Source organism: Ixodes scapularis, unplaced genomic scaffold (assembly GCF_016920785.2).
Source record: "Ixodes scapularis isolate PalLabHiFi unplaced genomic scaffold, ASM1692078v2 PGA_scaffold9__187_contigs__length_104089568, whole genome shotgun sequence".
NCBI lineage: Eukaryota > Metazoa > Arthropoda > Arachnida > Ixodida > Ixodidae > Ixodes > Ixodes scapularis.
In genome coordinates this window covers 65,077,553-65,104,282 of record NW_024609884.1, presented here as the reverse complement: position 1 = coordinate 65,104,282, position 26,730 = coordinate 65,077,553, and the positions used below count along the sequence as shown (strand labels likewise).

At 44.6% G+C, this 26,730-nt stretch overlaps 1 protein-coding gene across 1 annotated transcript; it reads left to right on the top strand.

Moving 5' to 3' along the window:
• Positions 1-2,100: 2,100 nt before the first annotated feature.
• Positions 2,101-26,514, top strand: LOC8035776 (sodium/potassium/calcium exchanger 4). Its single transcript, XM_029967952.4, has 10 exons — positions 2,101-2,263; positions 12,450-12,550; positions 16,051-16,137; positions 16,881-16,981; positions 18,945-19,414; positions 19,470-19,535; positions 21,868-22,119; positions 22,179-22,280; positions 26,125-26,256; positions 26,315-26,514. The coding sequence occupies exons 1-10, from the start codon at positions 2,137-2,139 to the stop codon at positions 26,512-26,514; spliced, it is 1,638 nt and encodes a 545-aa protein (XP_029823812.2). The 5' UTR covers positions 2,101-2,136.
• The last annotated feature ends 216 nt before the right edge of the window (positions 26,515-26,730 follow it).

Genomic DNA, 26,730 nt, shown 5'->3' with positions numbered 1-26,730 from the left:
TCGAGTTAGAACGTCCATCCGAGTCTAAATATCCATCGAGTCAAAACACCCATCGAGTCGGAACATCCATCCGAGTCTAAATATTTATCGAGTCCAAATCATCCATCGAGTCAAAACATCCATCGAGTCAGGACATCCATCCGAGTCAAAATATCCATCGAGTCAGAACATCCATCGAGTCAAAACATCCACGAATAGATGTTTTGACTCGATGTATGTTTTGACGCGTTGGATGTTCTGACTCGGAATCCCGTATATTAAGAGAGTTTGGCCATTCGTTGGGAAATGTAGGAGACAAATGAGGAGGCGCCATTGGCTGAAGGCGGGCTGGGCGTGTTCCAGGGGGTCTTCACAAATTCGAATGTGGCCAACTAGAAGCCGGAAATCATACTTTGGTGGTGGTAGAGAGAAACAAACTTAATAAGTGCGTCGGAGTAACTCTCGGTGACTGAAGATATGGTGCACGTGATTTTTCAATCACGGTCGTCCAAAATCATGGTGGAAGAGAGCGACTAGCGGAACGATCGACATAATCCGTACGCCAAGTGCCGAGGGCCGGGAATCTACCGTCCGACAGAGCCGACAGATCCAGGTACATGACCCCCCAACAGAAGCTAAACATATTTTACGACCTGATCTAGCAACCGGGGAATGTTTTCAGATTCCTTTTGCCTGACGTCCCCCCTCCCCCCCCCCCCCCCCCCCCCCACACACACACACACACACCCCAGTATTCTTATTAAGGGGGAGGGGGGGGGGAGGCTGAGTCAACATTACCTAGAATAATCAAAGCCTGCGCACTAGAATTTTGACATCATGACAGTGAGATCGAGCGAGGACATATATGGGATACGAGTGCTGCGTCAGTGCTCGGCTGGACCTCGTGTCCAATCAACGCGTCGAAAGACGCTCGGCATCGGGCTCGAGTTCAATTGCTGATTTGGCGCCATTCGACTGTGATGACGTTCCATCGAGGCATCGGGGAAGAGTTCGGAGGCCTCTAGATGGTGTTGGCTAAGCCCTAGTGCATTACGGGGCATACCATGCTGTTCTGCTTTGTTATCGACCCATTCCGCAATCTGACTGGCTGATGAGCGATAATAAGATGCCTGCGTTTCTTAAGCGTTATAGTCTAAGGTTATACTCTTAAGGTTTTAGTCTAGTTATACACAGGTCGTAATCAATCATAAACACAGTGAAAGTTAGTTATGCGAGTTTGAAAAGAAAAGGGCAGCGGTTGCCGAATGATTAGTGTCATATATGACATCATAATACGCTCAGATAATGCGTTTCATTCGGCCATGGCTAGTAATAATGTAAGCACGCAAATTCCAATCGTGTGCACGGACTGGGGTCTCAGAGCTGATGACGTTCTTCATGACGTTGAACACTGTCGAGCGCGGTGACACCATCCTATCGACCGCTGTCCAATCAATGCTACTGAATTGCGATAAGGGCATTGACATTTGTGATGTATGCACACGTGCTCTTCGCTTTACGACTGGTCTGTTACGGCTGTTTTCTAGCGATAATGCAATGTGGGTTTCGAATAAGCTTCAAATAACTTTACGGTCAATCTGCAGACAATATTCGAATAACTGTATGGTAAATACTATAATTGTCCAAAAACTGTGCGATCAAAGTTTAGGTTAATATTAGCATCAGAACATCTGGCTGGTTTGAACAGGCTCAACCAGGGAGGCGATCGGGCGATAAGCTGTAATTACGAACAAATTGCAGGGATAGAGCGCTAGGCTCACTAATTGCTGATACGCATCCTGACGTAAGTTGAGATAAAAAGACGCCTCGCCGAGTGCGCAGAGACAGACGGGGCCCGGATGCGACGAGAGACCTGCTGGACAGTGGAAGTTTCAGTCTCCTTGCAGAACCACAGGTGAAGGCTCTGCACGAGATCTCTCGCGGGGTGTGCTCCGTGGAGGCCTAATATCTGCGGAATTGTGTCCAGGTATACCTTTGATGGCCAGAACTCTGTACTGGTTGCCGCTGTTGGTGCTTGCGTTGTTGCCTTCGGCCCAGCCGGAGCAGACGTCAGAGGTCTCGACCCAAGGGCTTGGCGATGACGTGGAGCCACGCAACTGCACCGTCGCAGCCATCGAGCAGTTCCCCAGACCCCTGATGAGTCCGCGGCTTCGACGGCTCGGTGGCGTCGCGGTGCACGTGTTAGCTGCGGTGTACATGTTCGTGGCGCTCTCCATCATCTGCGAAGACTACTTCGTTCCCGCGCTCGAGGTCATCTGCGATGGTGAGTGAATTCCGTGCTGGCAGGCGGGATTGTATTCATTGGTATATTGAATATGATAGTAAGTGTTTTAATGCGACTCACACAAATCCCGCTTTCCGTTTTGATAAGTGACAGTGAACCGCTTATGTTATGCTTTGCAGGGGCCTGTTTTTTTGTGTGTGCGGAGCGGGAATTTACGGAGAATAACAGAGGTTAAAGCAGCGGCTATCACCAGGTGATATCAAAAACGCGGAGAGCGCGCGCGTTAAGAAAGTAGATAAGGAAGCATGGTCATTGGTTGAGATGTGATAAAAACAAAAGCACGTGGGCGCATTTAACTGGTAAACTGAAGAATGAGAAGTACGAGACGCGGCAGTGCATATAACGTCTTCTACATCGCACCTTCCTCCCTGAGGATGGTGCGGTGATCGCACCAGTAAACTCGTCACTGTAGACAATGTCTGTACGTCTACTTTCCTGCACGACACTCGGAGAGCTAATCACCGAAACTTACGGAGGGAGCTCAGCGAATGACGATGCCGAAACATATGTTTAGACCAAAAAACACAGTCCGAGTTGTGACATTAAGCAATGCAAGCGTGACGCTTACATTGCTTAATAGTGAGTTTTAGTATTACGTATACGAGCAAAACATAAGCGCGGTGCGTTTGCGTTTGCTCGTATACGCAATACTAAAACTCACTAGTGACACAACTCAGGCTGCGTTTTTTGGTCGAAACATATGTTTCGGCATCGTCATTCGCTGAGCTCCCTCCGTAAGTTTCGGTGATTGGCTCTCCGAGTGTCGTGCAGGAAAGTAGACGCACGGCCTTTTCTGAGAGTGTAGAGCAGCACTGGAGTAGAGCTCGGTGATTTAGACTTGGGTCAATCACGAGGACGCCGGGTCTTGACCCACTTCACCCTCCCCTTGCCGGCGGGAAATACGGCGCTCATTATTGACTCGGAGCGCGTGCCAACTGCGCAAGAACAAAGGCATTACTTCCCCGGTGATTGATTTCCGATTGCACCGTATACGTTTTACCTCTTGATGGGACCGGAAATGCTTTCCACCCAATACTTCCTCGACTTTTGGCGTGAGAAGCATGGCTGACGTTGGCAGCGATTTTATCCATCGTAGCTCGGCGAGTTTTCCTTACGATGCCTTCAATTGCTGCAGTGAACTATGTTGTCACCGCTCGGTGTGCCTGACCCGGTCGAGAGCCGTTTTGGAACTTTCTATACTCCGTCTCATCCTACGATGGACTAAAGCCCAATGCTATAGGCCGCCGGGTCCAATTACGAGCCCATTAGAAACCACGTGGTATATTTGCTCCGTCGTATACGTATCACTCCGCCAAGACGCATCATGCAGAGGCGAGTTTTTCGCCTGCTTATCGAACCCTCCCGGCGGCTCCGTTGCTTGCTGGGTTTTTGCTCTACTTACACCTGCGTTCCCAGTTCCTTGTCACAGCACGAAAGGTAACGACACCCGAGGAATCTCGACTGCTGACCCATCTACGTGTGCTGCTCCCGTTCCGCCGTCAGCCTTGTACGCGGCCTCGGTTGCCGCTAGCATTGGATTGCTAAGGCCAAGGCAAAACGACTTTATGTCAGTGTTGCCCGTGCGCCCTCCAATTTCTCCCAACAGTTGACATGTCTACAAAATATGGCATGAATATTTATGAAGTTAAATACCATGTATACCTTTATTACACCAATACAAAACAGCCCGCTATCACCACAGAGGACCATTCGGGTGATTTCATCTCAAATCGTGCGAGAAAAAATGTTGGGTCGTCAGAAAATGCTTGAAAAATATGTTGATGAAAAATGTATGACTAGAACAAAACTGCAAATTAGAATTACGGAATTTTTTTGTTCTCGAGTTTTGGGCTTCGAAAGGGCAGAAGGGCAACTTCGAAAGGGCAACTTTAATATCATGCGATTTTGAAGTTTTCACTAGTGACACATTTTGGAGTCTCGCAACGTTTAGATTGTCTATGTCACAACAATGATAACTTTTTTTACTGCTTTAATACTTTGATATACAAGTGTTGAAGTTCACTAGAAATGTTTTTTATTATTCATTTTATAAAATAAATATTCTTGAATATTTATTTGTACCTTTGGCAATAATGTACCTTTGTGAATAATCCGCCAAGTTTCAATCGAGGTAGCTTTTGATGTACAATTCTTTAAGGCATAAGAAACATATAAAATGAAAGCTTTTATTTAAGCCTATTTAATAATTATAATATTGTTAGTTCAAGTATAGTTTATATAAAAGAAACAAACTGTAAACATAAGAAGAAAAGCTAAAAGTACAGAATTCAACGACGATTTAAGGAAATACGCATTTTTAGTTTTTTCAAATTTTTTATATGAAAATGTTTTTACGAGCTCTTATAAAGGCAATAAACTTTCTTTTACATACATGGTTTCGTCATATTAAGCAGTGCGTTTGAAAAGAAGACATATTTGTACCTCCGTTCTACGACGCATATCTCTGTCATTTCATTTTTCACTAAAATATTAGTTATTTTTGTAACATGATCATAGCTTTTATTGGTTCTCGAGTCCACACACAGGTCGGGAAAACCTTTACATCGATATTATTTATACTATATTATGGTAACGGGTTCTTCCCCACGTTCAGTTTGCTTACTTAGGAAACTACAGAAATCGAAACTGTCTTAGATAATGTTTGAGCGTTTTCATATGAGATTAACAAACATATATAGGACGTTTTAAACGTTTCCCGCGAGTTAATCGAGCACTTGCGGGGAAAAACATTTCAAAGCGACGGCCCGCCGAGCACGTCAATAAGCGTGCATTATTTTTTTCTTCAAATAACTTCAGCTACACAGTATAGCTAAGCTAGGCTTGTTGAATCCTCCCAATCTTCGTCTTTACTATTGGCACTTCTATGTTTGCGAAACCAAACGTACGTACGTTCCCAATCTCGTAGAATGATATGAGGTGAGACTCTCAGTTCTGAATCGCGCCGCTTCGGCGCTTGCTTTCGTTTTTCTGCAATGTACGCGTCTTCCCTATTTTTTTCGCCTATATATATATATATATATATATATATATATATATATATATATATATATATATATATATATTGTTGAGATATAAGTACCTTCAAGGCTTTCGTAAAACTGCATTGGCTATTTTTCTTGGACGGAAAGTGGGTACGTAAGGGCAGTCCATGGGCCGAGTGGGACGTAGACATGCCGCGCCACTGTTTTTAACTCGAGGAGTGTCGCGTCTGCTTTTAGACAGCTGTCGTGATTGTTTATTTAGTAACATTAGAAACGACTACCATATGACGATCCGTGCACGTAATAAAAAGGAAGACGCAACTGTGATTACCAGGAGGCGCTGCCAGCGCTAAAGCTCATATGCCGCCGCCTTCGAAAGCGGCAGCCTTTACCCTCTCGTTTTGCTTCGCTAGCAGGTTCTGTGCTGTTCACATATCTGGTATCTCATATCAGTTTATTTGACACAGTTAACCAAAACCAAGAGAGGGAGCAACTACTTTTTGCCTGGCAGCAATATTAAACGTGGGCGACCAAGAAATCAGTCTTGAAGACATTAAGAGACTTTGCCTGCGTGCTAACACAAACTAAGGAGTGTGTTTTGCTGACCTGTAAGGCGTGTCCAAAAAGAGATGGTTTAACCTTGGAATCGTTGCCAATGAAGAAAGACGAATAAATTGAAGTTTGAATCTTGTTAAAAACATTAAATTCCGCCACTTGTGGATGAAGGCTCGAAATAGTAAAAAGTATTTCAGGGTTGTGATAAAAAAAAAGATAACAAAAGCGAATTTTTAAGAGAGTTAACATCACTTAAAATAATTTTTTTTTCTAAACATTACTGTGAGTTTATAATACTAAAAATGCTATGTACTTTTATGCATTTCCCCCGTTTATCTGTATAATTTGTTATTACTTAAAATAAAAAAGAAAGTCAAGAAGTTTTAAACGAGCCTCTCCAGTGTACGTGAAAATGCGGCCGCGTGAAAGAAGCAAAATGTCTCACTCTGCCCGCTAGGTTTCTGAAAATAATTTATCTCACACCTCCATTGACTGACATAGAGGTTTGGGAAACGTAATTTTTAAGCTTGTAAAATAAAAAAAGACGTTTCAATAAGTTTATTTAAAGAAAAGTTGTGATTTTTAAAACTTTATGATCTGGTCATGTGCATGAACTTTTTTTAAATTATGAAATACCAGTCATGCCTCATTTTTACTAAATTATACATGATATATATCATTAATAGTCTGCTCACGCGTTGGAAGCATACAGGTATACGTATATATAATAATTACGTAAAAGATTTGGCAACAATTCATATATTTTCATATTTGAAAAAAAAAAACTGTTCTTTTCAAACTCACTTCTTTATATGACAAAACCATATATGTCAAAGAAATTTTATTGCATATATAAAAACGCATAAAACTTTTTTCATGTAAAAAATTGAAAAAAAAACGTATTTAAAAAATGACGTTGAATTTTGTATTTCTGGCATTTCTTCTCAAACTTAGTGTTGTTTTGTCGATATAAACTATACCAAAATTAACAACATTATAATATTTAAATTGGCTTAGATACAAACTTGCATTTGATATGCTTCTTATGCCTTAAATAATTGTACATTGAAAGCTAGCTCAATTCAAACTCTTTCTATTATTGTCAAAGGTACAAGAATCAAGAATTTTTATTTCACACGCACACACACACACACACACTCTCTCTCTCTCACACTCACATACACTCACACTCACACTCACACTCACACACACACTCACACGCGCGCGCACACACACACACGCGCAAACGCACACGCACGCACGCACGCGCGCACACACACACACAAACACACACAGACACACACACACACACACTTATAGAGAACTTTAACCCTTTAATGCGAAGTCTTAAAGCAGTAACAAAATTTATAATTGTTGTGAAAAGAATAGCCTAACAATTTCGAGACTCCAAAGGGTGTCACTCGTGAAGACTGGAAAATGGCAAGACGTACCTTTCGAAGCCCAAAACTCAAGAACAAAAAATTAACCGTAGTTCTAATTTCCAGTTTTGTTCTAGACACACACTTTCCATTAACATATATAATTTCGCAATTTTTTGAGGGCCCATAATTTTTGCTTGCACGACTTGAGATGAAATACCCATATGCTAGTGCTCTTCGTAGTCTGCCTATCGGAATTTCTCTCGCGCACTCTTTTGCAATGCGGATGCAAGCTTTTCTGAGGTAGTGCTTCGCCCGCCAGCCTTCTGGCCCTAGTCCATCGAAGGGTGAGAGTTGCTGGAGTGACAGAGAAGTGTAGCCTTTTGTCACATCATTCATCGATGCATTTCAATAGTTGTTACTCCTCCACCTAAAAAAAAAAAAAAAAAAAAAAACCCAGATAACTTAAGTGAGGGGGCCATATTTACGCTGCTGCTCCGACTTCATGCTGGTTGTTTGCAATGTGTTGGCACCCGTCGTACGCTCTTTTAATTATTGGTGAGGAAGCTGACAGCTCGCCGGACAATTGCGCTATATTTCGAAATGTTATTGCGATTTTAAGGTTTTCATTTGATTTAATTGTGGAGAGGAAGGTACACTTCCGTCTCTGGCAATGACGACTTTAAAAACGGTGGACTATAGATTAACTGAATTTTGTAGCTGTGTTTGAGACGCTGTTTGTCCTTTTTTTAATCGTTTTTCTGTTTTAATTCTGTTCTCCCTCAGTCTCAGGGCTATCATCATGTTCAATATATAGCAGCTCGCGCCTGCACTCTAAGCATTTTTTTTTCTTCATTTGACCCACCCTCGTATCTTACAGTTCTTCACCATTCTGTCAAAAACACGTTGCACCAGTCAATCACACTTTTTCCGCTCTTAAACTACCCTAATGAAATAAACTGGATATTCGCACGTATTAATAACCTATAGTCCAACACGCGGCCCCGACATCACGTCGCTGTGGTGGCGCTGCTGTTGGCACGGCACATGCGCAGACGCATTATCTCAAAGGAATCTAGTTTCTGCGGACGCGCAATGACCACTGTGGACAAACGTTGGCTTGTTTGGAAACAGCCCGTTGGCGTGTACAACTGCTTTCCTCTTAACCTTGCCACCGTGGAATGGAACGCCTTGCTGTGTGATATTGGTGTGTGCCACAGGATCAGCACAGATTTTTAGATCTCTTGATTTTCTTTTTCTCGCAAATGGCATATCATCGTCCAATATCTTTATAATCGTGCCATAGTCACGCTGCAACTCGTCTCATTTCTATTATTGTGGCTATTATTATTGTATTTTGTAATATCAACGTTGATGCGGAGCAATTAAAATCTTTATCACATTTTGCCGTTCAGTGTTTTGCGTTTTTTTTAAATGATTTATATTTGAATTTTTATCATGCAATGTCCAAAATGGTCCATAGGGTAAATTAGTGAGTGAACAAGGACTTTCAGATTATGTAGAATCTACACATAGCGCGTGATCCCAGAAATCGATTAACTTTGTTGCCACGGCGCTAGCCTAGATGGCGCCACAGGTGTCACTGAGTGGTGGTGCAGCAAAAGGGAGTAATTGGGTTAGTTGGATGGATCACAGTTTAAAGGCGCGATACAAAAATGTTTGTACTTTAAGTAAATACCTCTTAGAATTATTCCTTGACGTTCATGACCAATGAAAGATGCGTTATTATTATTATTCTTATTTTCTTGCAATGTCACTTTTGGGAACCAAAAATTCGAGAAATACGAGCGCCGTTCACCGCATCAACTTGCATCCATAACAAGCAGCCATGTGATCCGGAGCCGCTAAAGTTTATTATAGCCGCGCGCGTGTGTTGGTAAAGCACAAAGCACGGGCTGATTTGCACATATCGTTAAAGGTCGGCTATCCCCGCCATCGCAGCGATTGGGCACGAGCGGCTACCCGAATGCACGTCTAGGCATTGATTGCCAGGGGCCCAAATTGAATGCTTACGCAGTGCTCGTGTCCATTGTAGGAGCCGCATTTAAACGTTGTCACCCGCAGGGATCGCAAAGCTTGATGACGATATCCTGGGGACTGCGTTGTGGACAACGCCAACAATACGATCCCCACAACTTCGTCATAGAAAAAACAAACAAACAAAAGAATTCTGTTATTATTTGTAAAATGACGCGGCGACAAAGAAGCTTCTCGGTCAGTGACGTTGTGTACGAGTATACTTGCACCCCCACTAGTGCCAGTAAGCTTGTGTAAAGTGAGAAACATTCGTAGCCAATAATACTGTTGCACGGTCCCTTTAAAAGGTATAAAAGCGCCGAAAGCAACAAGGACCAAGCCAAAGTAAGACAACCCAAATCGCAGTGAAAACGTCTTTATTGCAAGAACGTCGAGACCTCCAGCCCCACGGTTGTAGTGTCGAACGATATGTCGCCTCTGCTCTTACCACTATACTAGATTTCGTCTCATCACCTGTCCACCAATCCAACCCAGTTCTTGTGTATTTTAAGTATTTTTTGTTTCCTAACAGGGTTCTGATTATTTTATTTTTTGCAAGTTTTTCTAGCTTTTTTTTTGTGACATATCTCGAATACCATATCGTATGGACTCTCAAGAGATGTCTTCAGCGCGGCGATACATTGTCTTCTGTTCGTTCAGAACAGAAGACAATGTGTCACCGCGCTGTAATTTCTCAGTTGAAACGAGTTTTTTATTTACACAAGGTTTACTGCTTAGCCCTTTATGGTCGAACATAAAAACCACTAAATCAATCGCAAAAAAAAAAAAAAAAAGTCCATCCAGTCATAATGATAAAAAAAAAGTATTCTACAAATCCGATAACAAAGGTAATAAAGATTATGAGATCGCTGTGTAAAAGTTTAGTGCTTATCGAAGTTTGCTATCGAGGCTTAGCGCTGTCGAATTAAGCTGAAGGAATGCAAAGGTAAATTTCGTTAGTTTATAGGAGTAACTAGGGTGCCTTCATGTGCGCTTCGCATAGAGTGATGCCAACTGCCTGTTTCCCTTTCCCCCGCCGCCATTTTGTTCCTCATTGTTTCCCCGTGCGTTTCCCGTGCGCCGGATAGTGTCCTTTGTGTCCATCGGTCCCTCCCGGTCCCTCCATCCGAGGGGGGAAATGCTAATCCTCCCTCCGTGGGTTCCACAACGCTGCTCCGAACTTGTGAGATAAGGTGCTTGTTTCCGGGAGGGTTATAAGCCCCACGGATTATCGCCGAGACCAAAATGGCTGCTGGTTTGTCGGCGAGTAGTATTACAAAGGGTGGCACCACCCTAGCAAAGCGCACATGAAGGCTCCCTAGGAGTAACGGTAACGGGATTTTGTTACATATGTTGGGCGGCAACAAATCGCAGTAACGCATGAATAGCTGAAGGACTGACGAGTGACGCTATTTCGTTATTTATATTTTGTGAGGGGCACATCACCGTTTTGAATAGCTTGAACCACACCACGTGTTTCATCTACGTCAGAGAGATTTCCTTTGAGTATTGTACTTCATTTCAGCTAAAGTACAGACGCAACTGACGCTACAAGGTATTGGGACCAATCAATCAGCGTCAAAAGTGCAAGTCACTAGGCCTTTTTTTGTTTATGACTGGTTCAGCTATGATAGAACACGTAGAGGAACGTGACGAACACCATGTTGGTGCGCTTTTCACGCTGTCTGATTGGTCCCATCAGCTTTTGAAAAAAAGCGTCAGCGGAGGGTTTTTTTTTTTTTTTTTTTTTTTTTTTTTGACATTGGACACTGTGTTAAGAACCTCTTACTGCCTAGCTACTGTTTTGAGAAGTTCTTTCTGGGATTTCAACAGTACCTAGCACTGGGTTTTCTTCAACATTATGTGGTAGTAAAGTTAATAAAAAAAAAAATTTTAAATAATAAAAATAATAAAAAATAAATTGTAAATAATAATAATAATAATAATATTAATAATAATACTTTAATGACAGCTCTATAATCACAGACACTTCAGAAAACCGTTCCTGGACGCGGCAGAAGTAGAATACAAAGTTCATACGAGTGCTAACGAGAATAGAATAAAGTAGAATAGAATAGAATAGAATAGTTTTATTTGTAAACATACATTTTCAACAAGGTTTCCATCACCAACCTGAACTATGAGGAGAGGCCGCGTTTTAGTCGACATTAGGGAGTTTTAGTAGACCGTGTTTCCCGCTCCGCTAGCCCTCCGCTACGAAGAAACCGCCACTGCGCCTGCGCGCCGATGGCCTTGGCTGTAGAGTTCCGCGTAGCGGAGGGGCTTAGCGGAGCGGAAAACACGGTCTACTAAAACTCGCTATTGTCACGGCGGTTTCGCCGTGCCCACTGAAGCTTGCCGTTGAATTTGGGCTCGCGTAGCTCACAGGTTAGAGTGCGCTGGAACGGTATTCTGAGGTCGTCTTCGTGCGCGTGCGCAGCCAGTGACGCTGTTGGTGCGTTGACAGGAACCACCGGCAATCTCGTAATTACTGCTGGCACTGCTCCTTCATCGAGCACGTTGCGCTGGCCGTAGTTAGAAATCTACAGAGCGACACGTGAACAGTACAGTCATGTCTTAAATAATGGTATAAACAACAACAATAAAAGGAAGCGATTTAGTCGTCATTGTCACTCTGGTATTCTTGCTACCCCGTGCAGTCTGGAAAAGGCTGCCACGATGATTGAATTTTCACTGATGCCCATTGCCCATGGGAGGTCCGGCGTGTTGTCGTGTTCTGTGACTGTTGCCGCCGCTCGTGTCAGCACGGTTGGTTGATTCGGAAGTGCAAAGTCGGATCTGGCAAAAGCTTTCGCCAGGCTTCGTCTTCTTGTCATGTTGGAGTGTCTCCACATCGTGCGCCTGACATTGAAGTCTCCGAACATTAACGTGAGCTTGGTTTGGATACGATTGCATGGTCTCTGGGGCTACTCTATGTCGTCTGCCTTTTCTTTTTGCTGCGGTCGTATGTGTAGCTAAATATTTGCAGGACTGTATTCAGGCTCCGACATAGCAATGAGAGTGGTGTCATTCACGCAGGATTCGGGAGGAAACAAGTCCCTCCTCCTTCACCCACACCTGAGTGGTGGCGAGGCGACCCCCCAGGAAAAATGCGCAGATTCTAAAAAAGCCTTCGCGTGAATTGTCGTAAAACAAAGTGCTTAACCAAGTGGCTTCTTGGGCCGTGTGCAGCTCTTCACATCGATCCGGATGTAGCGGGGGCGACGTTCATGGCTGCTGCGAGCTCGGTGCCAGCGATCGCCGCTTCCATTATCGCCATTCTGGTGTCTCGGGTAAGGCATGCGGCTTGACTCAGCGCTGCACGGGGAGGTCTAACCCACTCTGGACCACGTTTCTAGAAGCTCCGGCATGCATAGTGCCCCACGATGCGCTCGGAGCATTGCCTTTCGTCTTCCTTCTATCGGTTTTGTGAACTAGAAGGGCGAGTGTTATCGCTCCCCAAGGGGCATGTAGTTAATGCAGGCACAGTGGCAAAACGGTGTGCAGCTCTTTGGTCAGCGAGACCGTGTGGTCATTGGAGCATTATGTCTATCGCCCTTCTCATTTATTTAACCGATTAATAATAAACGAATTATTGTATTTCCGAGTGCATTGCGATATACACTTAGAAACGTCTTAGAGTGACAGAATTGACGTGTTACAATATTGTGTTCGCTCTTTCTCGTGTGAACGTGGTGGCTCCTGTGGGTAAATAACCAGACATGCACAAGTTACTAAAAAAAAGTAAATAAGTTAAGTTACTGTTATCCTCAAAAGTAATTTGAGTGGAGTAGAAATTACTAAAATGGAAAGTAATTGAGTAAATTACTAACTACCGAAAGAGTAGCGATTTACTTTTGAAGCTACTTTGATATTTTTTTTTTATACTAATAAGAAAATACATAGGTTTTGATCCGTTAGCGAAATTCTGCTAGCCGAATATAAAGCGGCTTGTGTTTCACAGAAATGCTTTAATTGCTGGTTCTGCTTCTGCGCGCCTAATTGCTTTGTACTTCTTTTTTTTATTTTTGGTCAATGGTGTACTGCGGATGTACCAATTCTCGTTTGAGGTTTAGCACTGCCTGAGCTTCATTTTGAAGACAGTGTTTGCTTGTTTACAGTGTTGCGTAAGGTACGTCTAAAAACTACTTGGAAGTACAAAGTAAATGAGAGGTTATGTACTTCAAGTAGTAAGCACACCGGGTGCAATCTATTTGAAGTAAAGTGCAATAAAAAGAGTACTTTCAAAGTAAAGTAGAAATATTTTTTAAGACAATCTTTCAGAATGCCCTTTCATCCCCTATAAAGCGTTTTTTTTTTGTTTTTTTAGCTGGTATACATTACTCGAGTCCATGGGAAAACGGAGGTGCACCAGTTTTTTTTTTTTTTTTTTTTTAAAGAATGGCAAAATCAAAGGTGCATCAATGTTTTTTTTTTTTTTTTTTTTTTTAAATGCCGGCAAATAATAGAAGACGCCGCAGAGTAGTTGTTTTATTCTCGCTGACAAACTATTTCACACAATCAGCTTATAAGGCACTTATTTGTATTGGTCTTAGCGCCGCCATTACTTCACTCAAGGAAATGACCAGATGACGTCTCGAAAGACAGCACAAACTATACAGGAGCACCAGATGAGCATCATAGCGGGTGCTGCACTTTGTTACCTCTTTTGAGTGAGGACGCAGTGTGTACACTTCCTGTAGTGGGCGAGAGTTCCTACATTGAGGAGAAGCGGGGACAAGCCCTTTCTTCAAATGCCTCGAGCCTCCTTGAGTTTCGGGACACAAAGAAACGCCAGTCTTCGGCGCTAATCCCGCAGCTACTCGGCCTTATTTGCGACGTGTCTGTACGCTCCTCGCGCCTCATAGCAGGGTTGCTGCAGTGGGAGGCTCGTGAAATATGTAGGGACGTTCAGACCGTTCAAACTAATCCCCTCCCCCCCCCCCCCCCCCCGTTGCCTTCGCCACATGTTTTCCCCTCTTTGCAAATATCCAGCGGACCTTCCAACATATCTCTTTTTACGCAGGAACGTTTGCTTATAAGCAAACCTACCACTAAAATTCGAAATTAATTTGTAATTTTAGTGAAAATTACTCGGAAAAAGTAATTCAAGTAAACTACTAATTACCGAAATCAAAACGTAACTGAAAGTTACTCAACTACTCAGAAAAGTAGTTAAACTACAGTAACTTGAGTAGAAAAGTTGAACTACGTACAAGTCTATAAATAGCCCTTGAACGCTTCCGGTCTCGAACTAACAGGTTTGCACTATTTGCCTGATAGATCTTCGCGTCATCTATGAAAAATGGTCGCTTTTAGTATTGTCAGAATTATTTCGTGCGTTTGGTGAAATATAAGTGAAAATCCGAGAAAACATACTGAAACCGAAAGTGGGTCAGGGCTGCCCGATTGACTGCGCCACTGTGAAAAAAAAAAAAAAAAAAGGCGAGATATTGTTTTTTATGACAAAAACTAAACAAATATACGGTCCTGCGGGGCTCCAGACTCGTCAAACACAAAGTTGGGGCTGAAGTTTACAAAGCGCGCCGATTGGAATCTCTCGATGATGACGCCGCGGTTTTTCCGCCGAAGTCCAATCGGTGCGCTCCGCGAACTTTCGGCTCCAAGTTAGTGTTTGACGAGTCCCGTTCACACACTTGTGACTTCTTAAGGCCCGTTCACACACTTGCGCTTGACTCCGACCGACTGAGACAGAAGCGGTTTTTAAGCCTCTTGCGACAGCTTGCGACCGGCTGCGGAGCGATGCAGCCCGTCGTAAGCCGTCGCAAGAGGCTTAAAAACCGTTCCTGGCTCAGTCAGTCGTTGTCGGTTGCAAGTGTGCGAACACACTGGCGCTCCCTATCAGGTATAGCCGTGGAATGCTTTCAGAGTCTGCATATTTAATATTTTTTTTTTGCGCATAATTTGTTCCTTCTTTTTTCGAACAACGTTTGACGATGTTATAAACGACAATTTCGCATATATAGTACGTACATCTGATATCGCAAATACCGCAAAAGCTTCGTTCTAGTGAAATGGAGTTTCAGGGTCACCTCACTGATGGCGCCAGCGTGAATGTCTGTTCTCCCGTCCTAAGATATTTTGAGAGGTATACACGCATTTCTATAATCTATAAACTCACTGCTTAAGAAACGCGGACCTCTTCTGCTCACGCTTCTTGCTTTGGGAATCGTTCTTCGGCGATTGGCAAACGCTGCAGTCCCATTGACTTTGGAGCGGTAATCAGATTGACTCGGCACGCCCTGTGTTTCTCAAACTGACAGTGCCTATAGGAGGGGCGTAGCGAGTCCCCTTATTATCACTCTCCAGGCGAGGACATTGGGAGCCGAACACCGAAGAACAAATCACCAAGCATACACACAAGAAACCCGCATTTTTTCAAACTGACGGTGGCCCCGTCGCGACGGTATCATAAACGACACGGCGTGGTTCATTGTGACTATGCTCGTGATTTACGTCTTTATCCGGTGATACTGCTACTCATTGGCTGTCCAGACAGAATAATACAACCAGGGTCGTCCAGTGCCCTATGGCGCATAATCTGACTTGACTGAAACGGTCTCATCCCCCTTTGCCTTTTGATAGATTTTTCTTTATCACCACTACCAACACTTCCATTCTTTCACTCGATCATCTGAATTTCACTATAAGGTTTGGGTGGATAAAAAAGAAAAAAAAAAAAAGAGCAAAATACAGTCAACCCAAAAGACAAGAGAATGTTGATCTTCTGCGACAAATGTCGAGTTCAGGCACACCGACGGTTGTCTCGTAGGGAGAGATGGGAGTGAGCACGGCCCTGGGTTCGGCCGTCCTCAACGCCGCTGGAGTGATCAGCGTCAGCGCCCTCTTCGCCGGCAAGGTGTGTATTTGGGTGGCGTGGCAAAGATACGGGCGAGCGAAGACTTGAAATTTAAGTACTATTGCATGGTTGAAAAGGAGATAAAAAGAAACGGGGCCATCATGAATTTAGAAATAAATGTGATACCACGCAAGAAGGTAAATAATGGAGAAGCATGCTCCGTTTGATCTTAAGTTCGATTGGTACCAAGAGCTCGTGTCAAAACAAACAGAAACGGACCGACTAAAACGCAGTGAAGTGGCGTATTCTTCGCGCTTGATTGGATCAGTTGACAATACCACACGCAGCAAAACACGAAAGATGCCGTGACCACGCGCTTTTGTCTTCAGCATGATTGGCTCTATTGCATCGTTGCGTTGGTATCGCTTGGACTTTAGGTGAAACAGAGTATATATGAAGAGGACTGAAAGGAAAGATCGAATAGTCCATCGCTCCTGCATCACAGATGATAGCTGGGATGCACACATGCCTCGTGAGACAGGGCGATTGACAGAATACTGATGCAGGCGTCTTCCCACGAAGGAATCACCACTGCCTTACGCATCTCTCTCGCTCTCTGCTCGTGGTGTCACTTGAGACCTCTGGCGATTGCGGTCACTGATGATGCGCATAGCCAGTCTCTGACGTGGATGGCGAGATGCCTCACATGTGGGGACCAGAGCGACAGGGCGTGTTCTTCTAGTGCGACGTTTTATGTGATATAGTCCACATTCGTGAAATGTGGAATATGTGACACTGCGCAGGTGGTTGTGCTGCACCGATGGCCCATGTATCGAGACAGCGTGTTCTTCTTGGCGAGCGTGGTGATTTTGCTGGTGGCCCTCCAAGATGAAGAGATCAGCCAGTGAGTGTTAAGAGTGAAGGGTAGTGAATGCTGTTCGGATTGTTCGTGAAGAAGGCCCGTGCGTTTACTTTCCCCAGAGTTCGCGGATATAAACCAACGCGCGGCTCTGGCTGCGAAGGTGCTACTCTCGACACGGCGGATACGCAGATGATTCACATCAAGCCAGTCTGGTTTCTGCGCGCACGCAGTGCGTGCACTTCGTGTGAGCGAACGCGGGTTTATTTGGAATCAACACGCTGGCGTATAGATGTTTTGCAAACAGTACTTGAAGTGAACTATAAAGTAATTAGCAGACTTTGTACTTCATATGCGCAGTAAATAGAGCCCTGGGTAAAATCAGACTTATGCACGTTACTAGCAAAATGTAATGAACTGCAATTACATATTACTCAGCCCTAAATGTAATAAATTACCTTTTCTAATTACTTCCTTAAAAAAAGTAGTTGATTTGCTCGGGTACTTCTCACTATATAAATAGACAAGACTTCGGTGTCTCCATAAATTCATATGGCGATACTGCTTTCAATACCCCACAGTGCCACATTATTGTGACTGTTCTACGTAATAAAAAATAAGAGCGATATATTTGATCACATTGGTCGGTGGCAAGATCAAAAATGCAGTAGAAGTTCTGCCTCCGGACCGCGCACGGTGCCTTTCGTCGTGCTTTGGTTGTGTGCTCCTGAAACTCCGAAATATTATCGAAGGTAGAAAGCTGAAAGCGCATGTTTTGGCAGAGCTCTGTCAAAGCATTTTTGAATGTCATACCCTCGTGATCATGAAGTTTCGGTACCGGTGGCAATGAGTTCGTCGAACGGTGTTTCGTTAGATCGTTTCGTTGACACTGCGACGTTTCATCTTCAGTTCATTTCATCGACAGCTGCCCGCGTTCGTTTTATTGGCACATCTTGCGTCGTTTCGGTGACACCTTTCTTCTGTGCACATTGCCTCGGAAACAGACATCCAAGTGGTAGCCTCGCTGGCCGAATCTTTGACAGTTTTGAAAATGCTTGCAGTAAGCCCAAGCCTGATAATAAAATATATATATATCTTTTTTTTTTTCCGAGCGAGAGGAGCGAAGTGCGAGGTGGCCCCGTGCTGGCACTATACTTTGTTTCATAGTTATTCTCCATCTCACAAATTTATGCAGTGAAGACAAAGGCACGGGCGCGTCAGCCTAGCGCAACAGAATCCTTTTGTTTGCGCGAGAACTTGTTCATAGGAGGCACTTTCTAACGCCACGCGCTCGTGCCCATGCCTTTGCACTGCAGATGGTTGTGAGACGGAGTGGAGCGTACAACGCTGTCAAGGCGGCTGATGCAAGCAGGGGGTTTGACCTCGCACATCATTTGCACGCGTTTTTGCGCAAGCAAAACCATAGATGAAGCCACGCGCTGGCGCCAGTACTAACTATGAAACGGAAGCACAGTCGACAAATACAATAAAAATTACAACTACCTTACAGGGACTTACAGGAACCGATATACAAGGTCATCGCGTGGGAATGATTTCTGTGCTTGCGAGAGCTAAGACTGTCCGCGTGCCCGCAGATGTCATTTTTCGAACCAATGTCACCTGCAGGCACGCGGACATTGGTTGGATCTAGAGAAGGAGCCTCATTGGAGGCTCCTTCTCTATATCAAAATGAGTGCTTGTACGAGTGTTTTGCGCGGAAGGAGACGCGCGAACCTTGTCATTAAGCATTGCCTAAAATATTCGAGTACCGGTACTCAACGCCTCTTTGATCACATGATGCCTGTGCACTCTGACCAGGCGTTTACTGCATTTCATAAAACGCGGCGTGAATAGGGCACTACCCCTGAAAACATTCAATCAGGCCCTTTCGTGCAGTGAGCGCGTTTGGCCATGGTCAGGTTCTGTGACGTTTTATGATGGGAGAGAATGATTTCGCAGGTATTTCGCTATCTTGCTTAACCTCCCTTCGACGTGGCATCTTACGCAGGCTTGAGTCTGTTTTGCTACTGGTCACCTACGGTGTTTACGCCGTGTTCATGGGCTTCGACGCCAAGGCAGAGGAGTTCTTCTTGCGCCACCTTCCATTTCTGCGGGACCAACTGGAGCCGGGGCCCGGGACGACTCCATCCGCACTGCCTCCTGCCACTCTTTCCGTTTCAGCTCTTGTCACAGCCCAAGAAGGCGGACCGCCCGGGTCACTCAAGCTCGAGCTGGCACCCATGGATGGTCGCCGGCCGAGCCACGGACTCGTATTAATGCCTAGCCGGAGAGCCAGCCAGGCTCCAGGACAGCTCAGCTTAGCCCCGGGTTTGCTCCAAGGCCTAAGGGCAGATGCGTCAGCGCGCGCCCACAGCTTGGACGTTACAGGTCTTCGGCAGAACCAGTTGGCGGCGCGTCGCAGGAGTCTGGCTGCCGACCCGAACCGCCGGCGCATTTCACTCATATCGCTTCGAAGCAGTAAGTGATTGCTCGGTACCTCTGCGCGAAGTCTCTCTGCGACGTGGTTCATCAGCTTGCAGCGACCAGATCCGACGGGAGAGCGAGGCTAAGGACATGGCCACTCTGGCGGAGGCGCAAGGTGAGTTGGCTGCACAGGAACATGGAAACACACCAGGCCTAAATGTCTATGTTGCAAGAAAAAATGACGGCTGTATTTTGATTTATTGTTCAAATCGTCCAATGCAGGATTGCAATGCATGAGAAAATGTGGGCTTTCATGACGTTTTCTTATTGGCTCACTCTGAAATATCACGTGACGTTACTGCTGGTGACGAGTCATGATGTTAAGCAGTGTTGTATGCTTACAGAAAAATGTATCGAAATTCGTTACTCGCTATTTGCAAACAAAAAGAATGCGTTACCGATCCACGTTACCTCAAAATAAAAGGAACGATTAACCGTTACTGATTGAAAGTAAGACACGTTACTTTTGCGTTACTTTCATTTATGAATTAAAATGTTATACTGTTTTGACGTTATGGGTAAGCATACACGTCATATTAAAAAAAAAGAAAGATTTTGCACTTTGCAACAAGATAATTTTGAAAAAAATTTTGAAGGTATATGGGATGGGTGCAACGATTCTGATAGAAACAGGAAACAAATTGAAACTTAATTCTTTTTTTAAGATTTGGCAGAAGATGTAGCGAGTAACGTAATTACGTTACCCGTTACTTAAAATAAGTTACGTCAATACGCTATACGTTGCTGTTTTTATATGTAACGAGTATGTTACTACGTTACCGACAAAAGCAAGGCGTTACAGCCAACACTGGCGTCAGGTAACGTCACGTTACATAATCACGTCACGTGGCCTGACGTGATGCAACGTGGTTGCGAAATGTCACGATGTCAAGTCAGGGTATCAAGTGACATCAGGTTAGGTGGCATAGGGTCACAGGACACTGTCACGTCAGGTAACCTGACGTCATGCGATGTAGTCACGCGACGTGACATTACGTTATATTCAAAGTTACGAAATTCAGTAACATTGCTAAAATCGTGACGTCAAGCGATTTGATGTCAGGTGACATCAGGTTACCGACGTACCTCGCACGACACGGATGAATACAAACGTCTTGAACCCCGTTCACACGGGCAGCCTAGAAGCTCGTTCACACACTTGCAACTGCTTATGACCGACCGGGTTGTGACCTCTTGTAATCGCTTACGACTAGAGAATACACTGGCGCCATCTAGACGTGGAACACTTGCAATTTTCGCATATTTCTTTTTTTAGCGCATATCATCCTTTCACTATTGTCTTGAAAAACTTCTGACAATGTTATAAACGACCCTTTCTCATAGACATTTTGACCTCGTAAATACCTTCAAACTTTCGCTCTAGTGAAATGCAGTTCCAGGACCACCTCATAGATGGCGCAAGCGAGCCAGTGTGTTATTTCGTCGTAAGATATCACGAAAGGCCGTAATGCACTCGGACGTAAGCAGCCGCAGTTGTGTGAACCAGCTTCCGTTAGAAGGATTCTCCGTTGATACAATTAGCAATTGCACACTAAAAAAATGAAAGCCGTTTGCAACTCCCTGTAACGCCGAATTAGAGCGCAGCTCTTGAGCAGGAGGAGAGAAGGGTACTGAGGAGAGGGTATACCTCGTCACCTCCTCCTCACTTCCTCATCCTGCCTGCTACTCCTCCCTCCGAGCGGCGTCGGCGTCGCCATCGGCGTAACCGTGAGGCCACGTGACCTTCGTGACGTCGCGCGACCCTCGTAACCTCACGGGGGTCACGGGACCTAATGGGGGGGCACGTGACTTCATGGGGGCTACGTGAACTCAAGGGGGTCACGTGACGTCACCGGGGTTACGTGACCTCACGGGGGTCACGTGACATCACTGAGGTTACGTGACCTCACGGTTACGGCGACGGCGACGGCGACGGCGACGGCGACGCCGCTCAAGCCGGAAACGGGCGCCTAAGAGCTGCGCTCTAAAATAGTAAATTAGAACGCTTCTTGCTACCAATACTCCAAGGAACCCTGCGCTCTGCTGCGATAGTAACACGTTTATTTAGTTCAGTGGATCTCCGGGGTAGAAACGTTTTGAGGAGGCCTTGTTTCTTTGGAAATACCGAATGAATATCTGCATGTTTAGCCATAAACACGATTTTATCAAGACAAGTTCTCAGCAGGTCTCTACTGCTCATGCTTCTGTCTAATGTAACTGCACCTTGATACGTCAATCAGTGATGTCAAGCTCTTCACAAAACATGCAACAAGATCTCGTTGCACGTTAGCCGCCACAGGAGTAACGAACTACCGCTACATTTTCTCTCCGCAGCGAGACGTGACTTCGCAGTGAAATAACGGGTTACGTTACAGGTCGGGACGTATACTTTCAACGCGTCACGCATCTGCGTGTGCGCTCCGTTGATTTTAGGCCCTTGTTTTCAGCGTCTGCCCTGGAAGAAGTGGCGCGCCGCGCTGGCGTCCCCACATCCTCCCCACCTTCTCTGAGGCCGCCCCAGGGTGCACTCCCCCGCCTCCTCTGGCTCCTGCTTCTTCCCCTGACCGTGCTGCTCCACTTCACCGTGCCGGACTGTAAGCAAGACCGCTGGCGGAAGTGGTTCGCGGTCACCTTCGTCGTGAGCACGCTGCACATCTCGGTGCTTTCGTACCTGCTGGTGTGGACCATAACGATCATAGGCAAGTGCGGTGCATTATTTTTCAAGGGCCGCTTTCTCATCCGCACTTCGCGGCTGCAGGATTCACACTGCGGATATCTGACACTGTCATGGGCCTGACGTTTCTATCCATCGGAGTCACGCTGCCGGACGTAATCGCCAGTCTGCTCGTCGTGCGCAGAGGTGAGCTCTTTATGTCGCTATTATGGATGATGGCGGTGCCTGGATAACTGAGTGATGGAAGGGCTGCGCCATTTGCGCCAAACATCGCCATAAATTAAAGTCTGCTACATCTTGCGGCAAGATGACACTTTTGCTATATATATATATATATTACTATTAGTATTATTATTTGGTAGATTTTCATATTCATACATGTAGCAGGAAATTATGGTACAAATATTATTTCATAGCGTCTCTACTCACAGTGTAATTTGTGTTATCTTAGGTCATAGCACAGTCGAAGGCTCGAACACATACAATCGCGAACACACAAACTAAAGCGCAAGTCACAAGGCACTCTCCGTGCTTACTTGATTTACCCGATGAATGAACACGTACAGAAATATTACGAATGCCGTGATGTTGTGCTTTTGATGCTGTTTGATTGGTTCATTGGCTCGTAGCGTAGGCTTCAATTTTATTCAAAATACAATTTTTGAGTCATGTATGGTGTTGTTGCGCCACCCGTACGAATTTGTCGTAATACCACCATAGATGACTCATAAATTTGAGGCCATCGAGAAAAGAAAGCTGAACCCTGATTACGAACCCCCCGACCAAAGATGGTCGGGGGGGCGGGGGGGGGGGGGGGGGTTAGTAATCAGGGAATGTGCCGTCTTCTTCGACATGTGAAGGAGACGGCACCCTCCCAAAACTTTATCACCTGATTTGGGAATGTGAGGCTCTCGCCACACAGGGGAGCGATGCTTGGGCCCAGCTGGGCCAAGACATTCCTAGCTCCTACGAGGAGTGGATCAGACCGTTTGGCGACTCTGAAAGATGAGTCCGAATCTTACGAACCCTGCTCGATTATACGATGTCGGGCGACCTGCGTCAGAACATTTAGAAAGGAGGATTTCTAAGGGAAAAGTCCCGTGAAAGAAGTCACGCGCAAGTGCGACCACTTCTTTTTGCTTTTTTTCTCATTAAACGTTTTGCCCACACACACACAAACATTTAAAATAAAACGAAGTATAGAGATTGCTGCTCAACCGCGCTGGCCCCGTCATTGTCTGGATTTTTAGATGACGTTGGCAACGTCAGGACCCAACAAATCACATTTGGGCATCAGCTTGCACAAGCTCGAAACTTCGCGAAATACTGCCTCGGGAGGCTAATTTTATATTCGGTTTTACGTGCACTTGTCTTGGATCATCATTTTACAACGCTGTGCTTTATCAGTCATGGATTTAACATTTTATTAGGCTGTCGTATATCATCGCGAGATCGTTATATATACTGCACACCTCTACGATTTGGACATTTGATTTTGCCAGTGCTGCGAACATCACATTTCACAAGAAAAAAAAAAAAAAACTGTTTAACTATGCGATGGCGGTGGTCAACGCGTCTTGTTGCTTAAAAAATCAAACCAGGAGGTGCAAAATTTACACTGCAGAAGGTTCGCGCTCAGCGCAAGCCATATATTTGAGAGAAACAAATTATTCATGCTTGGGTGCAGCGTCGTAAGGAACTGCGCGAGCGTCTGGTACCAAGAAAACACGCTTTCTGTCATAAGTGCTTTTGCAAACAAAGTAGTTTCCGAGGCCACGCTTTTTGGTCCGTGCCGAAGATGCTGGTCAGAGGAACCTTTACAACACAGTATGTTTTTACAGCGACCCACCCTTCTCCCTTTTGGTTTTAAATTTCGTTGTTTCCCCAGAGATTACTTTTTATTCCTGAGGGAGACTCCCTCCTCGTATCGGGGTGTTAATTCGACAATTATATTTGTGTCACTTGTTAACAGTAATGCTCCATTGCTTTTATTTTGCAGCCCAAAGCTGTAATGTTTAAACGAAGCTTGGGAAAAAACTTGAGAACGACACTCCTGTAAGACTTAGAGCGGCTGCCAACGTTCGGCTTTTTTTCTAGAGCCACTAGAATCTTTCTTTTTAGTTATCTCTCCCGTACAGACTTGTATTTCTATGTAACGTCGAATTGATAAATCACATTTAATCCTTTCAATACTTCTATTCTCGGGATCAACTTTCTGAGACAGTTCAGCAACAACGAAACTATGTTTGAGTCAACAAAATGGGTCGTGCAACAATTTTTGTACTTTCACTAAGTACCGCTATGGAATCATCCCTGACATTTATAACTAAAAAACGCCCACTAGTTCTCCTTTCTGCGCAATGGCATATACATAAAAAATAAAATAAAGAAACAGTTTTACTCTCCTTAACTCGCAATTATAACAAGCGCGACCACGTGATCTGATACCAGTAATATACTGTCAGTGTTCATCATAGTCATGCGCTGGGGTTGGCAAAGCATAAAGCATGGGTTGAGCTTCAGATATTGTTAGACTTCGCCTATTCTCATCCTTAAATGAACATGAGCCATTACCCGAATCTTTGTCGTTGCTGATTGTCATGAACCAAATCACTCGACTCGGGCTTTAGCGGATATGCATGGTTTTTGCTGGCATATTACAAGAATTATATTTAAAGGGTGAATAAATCAGTGTAAAAGGGACATAGAAAAGGAGGTTTTATTTAAACTAAAGTGTCGAGCTATGCTTTACTTTTAAAACATTTTTAATACCCATTTGAAACGGAACATAATCTAATCTAAACCTTGGTTCTAAAAAAAAAAATTATGTTATGTGCTTCTTTTGAGTCCTATCTATTTTTAATTCTAAAAATAATAAGTAATATGCTTCAGTATTAAAGAGGAAATTTCATGTTGAATAAACCTGAGACTGGGGCAGAAATGAACATATAAGTCGAAGGAACAGAAAACGACAGGACGTTATGTAATATGAAATCTTTTAGCGATCGATGCAATCACTTTTGTAATTTTTTAGTGACGTGCTAACGGATGTTGTCATTTGCTCCAAAAGCGTCAGTGACTGCTCCAAAGCGATATTTTTCCTGCTACAAAACATGCTACGAAAGGTCAAATGCCGCTTCCATCAGTTGAATATTCAAGGATACGGTAGGTGTGTCACCACCAAAAACAAGTAAACAACCTCGTAAATAAAAAAAAAAAAAAAGAAAATAAAAAAAAAACGATCAATCAAGCGCGTCAGAGGTTTCAGGGTGCGGAGAATTGGCGGATCACTCGCTTCAGTCATGCCAACACTCACCCCTTTACGTAAGGAATACAGTGGACCCTTAATGTTTCATTAAACCTCAGGGATGTTAATGACTTGGGGGAACGCCCCAAGGAGGAAAAGAATTATGGAAGAAGAACTTAACAAGTCGCCTGGAGGGTGCGAACGGCGCTCCACTTCAGGTGAAAGGTTATTCTTACATAATTGTGCACCTTGGGGGTTTCCCCTAAATCATTAACATCTAACCATTAAAATTCAGATACTCATCCTTGGGGTGTGTACGATTAATACTGGTAGCAATTGTTAACATCCGTTTGCTCTACTGACGGCTAACTCCCGATTTGCTCAGTTGGTAGCGGGCTCCGCTGGTCTTCCAGAGGTCCTGGGAACAATTCCCGGACCAGGCGGATTTTTTTAGCGGCACACCAATCACCTAGAGGGTGCGAACAGCGCTCCATTTGAGGTGGAAGTCAAGTTTTTCGTCTGTAACCTCAGAGAACACACACATATCTAAAATGCAGTTGCGAACTGCTCAATAACCCCTTATTTTGAAGTCCGGTTTATTAATGACTTCGCCTGACACATGTTACAAGGCAATTGTCACAGCCATTTTTTTATTATATATGTGAAGAGAAACAAACACGTAACACTCACAAAATGTACCTTCTTCCCAGTGAAAGAAAAGCAGGTTTAAAGGTGTTAGATGTGGACAAATTGCCATGCACAGTCGTATACGTACGCTCGCAGGTTTTGGAGACATGGCTGTCTGCAACGCACTCGGAAGCAACATATTCGAGATACTTGTAGGGCTTGGCTTGCCTTGGTTCCTCAAGACAGTCCTGATCTCGCCTGGAAGCCCGGCTGTCGTGGAGGGCAAAGGTGGGAATTAGTTTTGCTTTTATGTCCCACACACGCTCCAGTCGTGTCTTCCCCGCAGGCCTGGCCTACTCGACGGCCTGTCTGCTCTCCACTATCGTGTTCCTGCTGGTCTTGACCCACGTGAACAAGTGGAAGATGAACAAGCTGTACGGAGCCATCTTAATGGCCTGGTACTTGGTCTTTATGACCGTGGCTTGTCTCTACGAGCTGAACGTGTTTGCTTTCGTGAACCTACCCTCGTGCGAGAGCGACTACTGAGGCACCTCCACCAGCAGCGTCATCACATTCAGTACGAGAAAACAGAAAAAAAAAAACAGGAGAAGCACGAGCGTTTTATTTATAAAACATTTGAGAAGATGTGCGCAGTGCCATCGAATGTGCAGTATCCCCCAAATTTTACCCCGTCACTCGGTTTCCCGAGTGGCGGCGTGGTGCCGGCCGGTCCGGTGTCTGATGGATTTTTGAGTAAGCTGC

Bases quoted from the DNA above. Each gene is read 5' to 3' on its own strand.
- LOC8035776 (XM_029967952.4), top strand. From the start codon at position 2,137: ATGAGTCCGCGGCTTCGACGGCTCGGTGGCGTCGCGGTGCACGTGTTA. The intron at 16,138-16,880 runs GTGTGTATTTGG...GACACTGCGCAG, and splicing joins GCGCCCTCTTCGCCGGCAAG to GTGGTTGTGCTGCACCGATG. The intron at 22,120-22,178 runs GCAAGTGCGGTG...TCGCGGCTGCAG, and splicing joins GTGGACCATAACGATCATAG to GATTCACACTGCGGATATCT.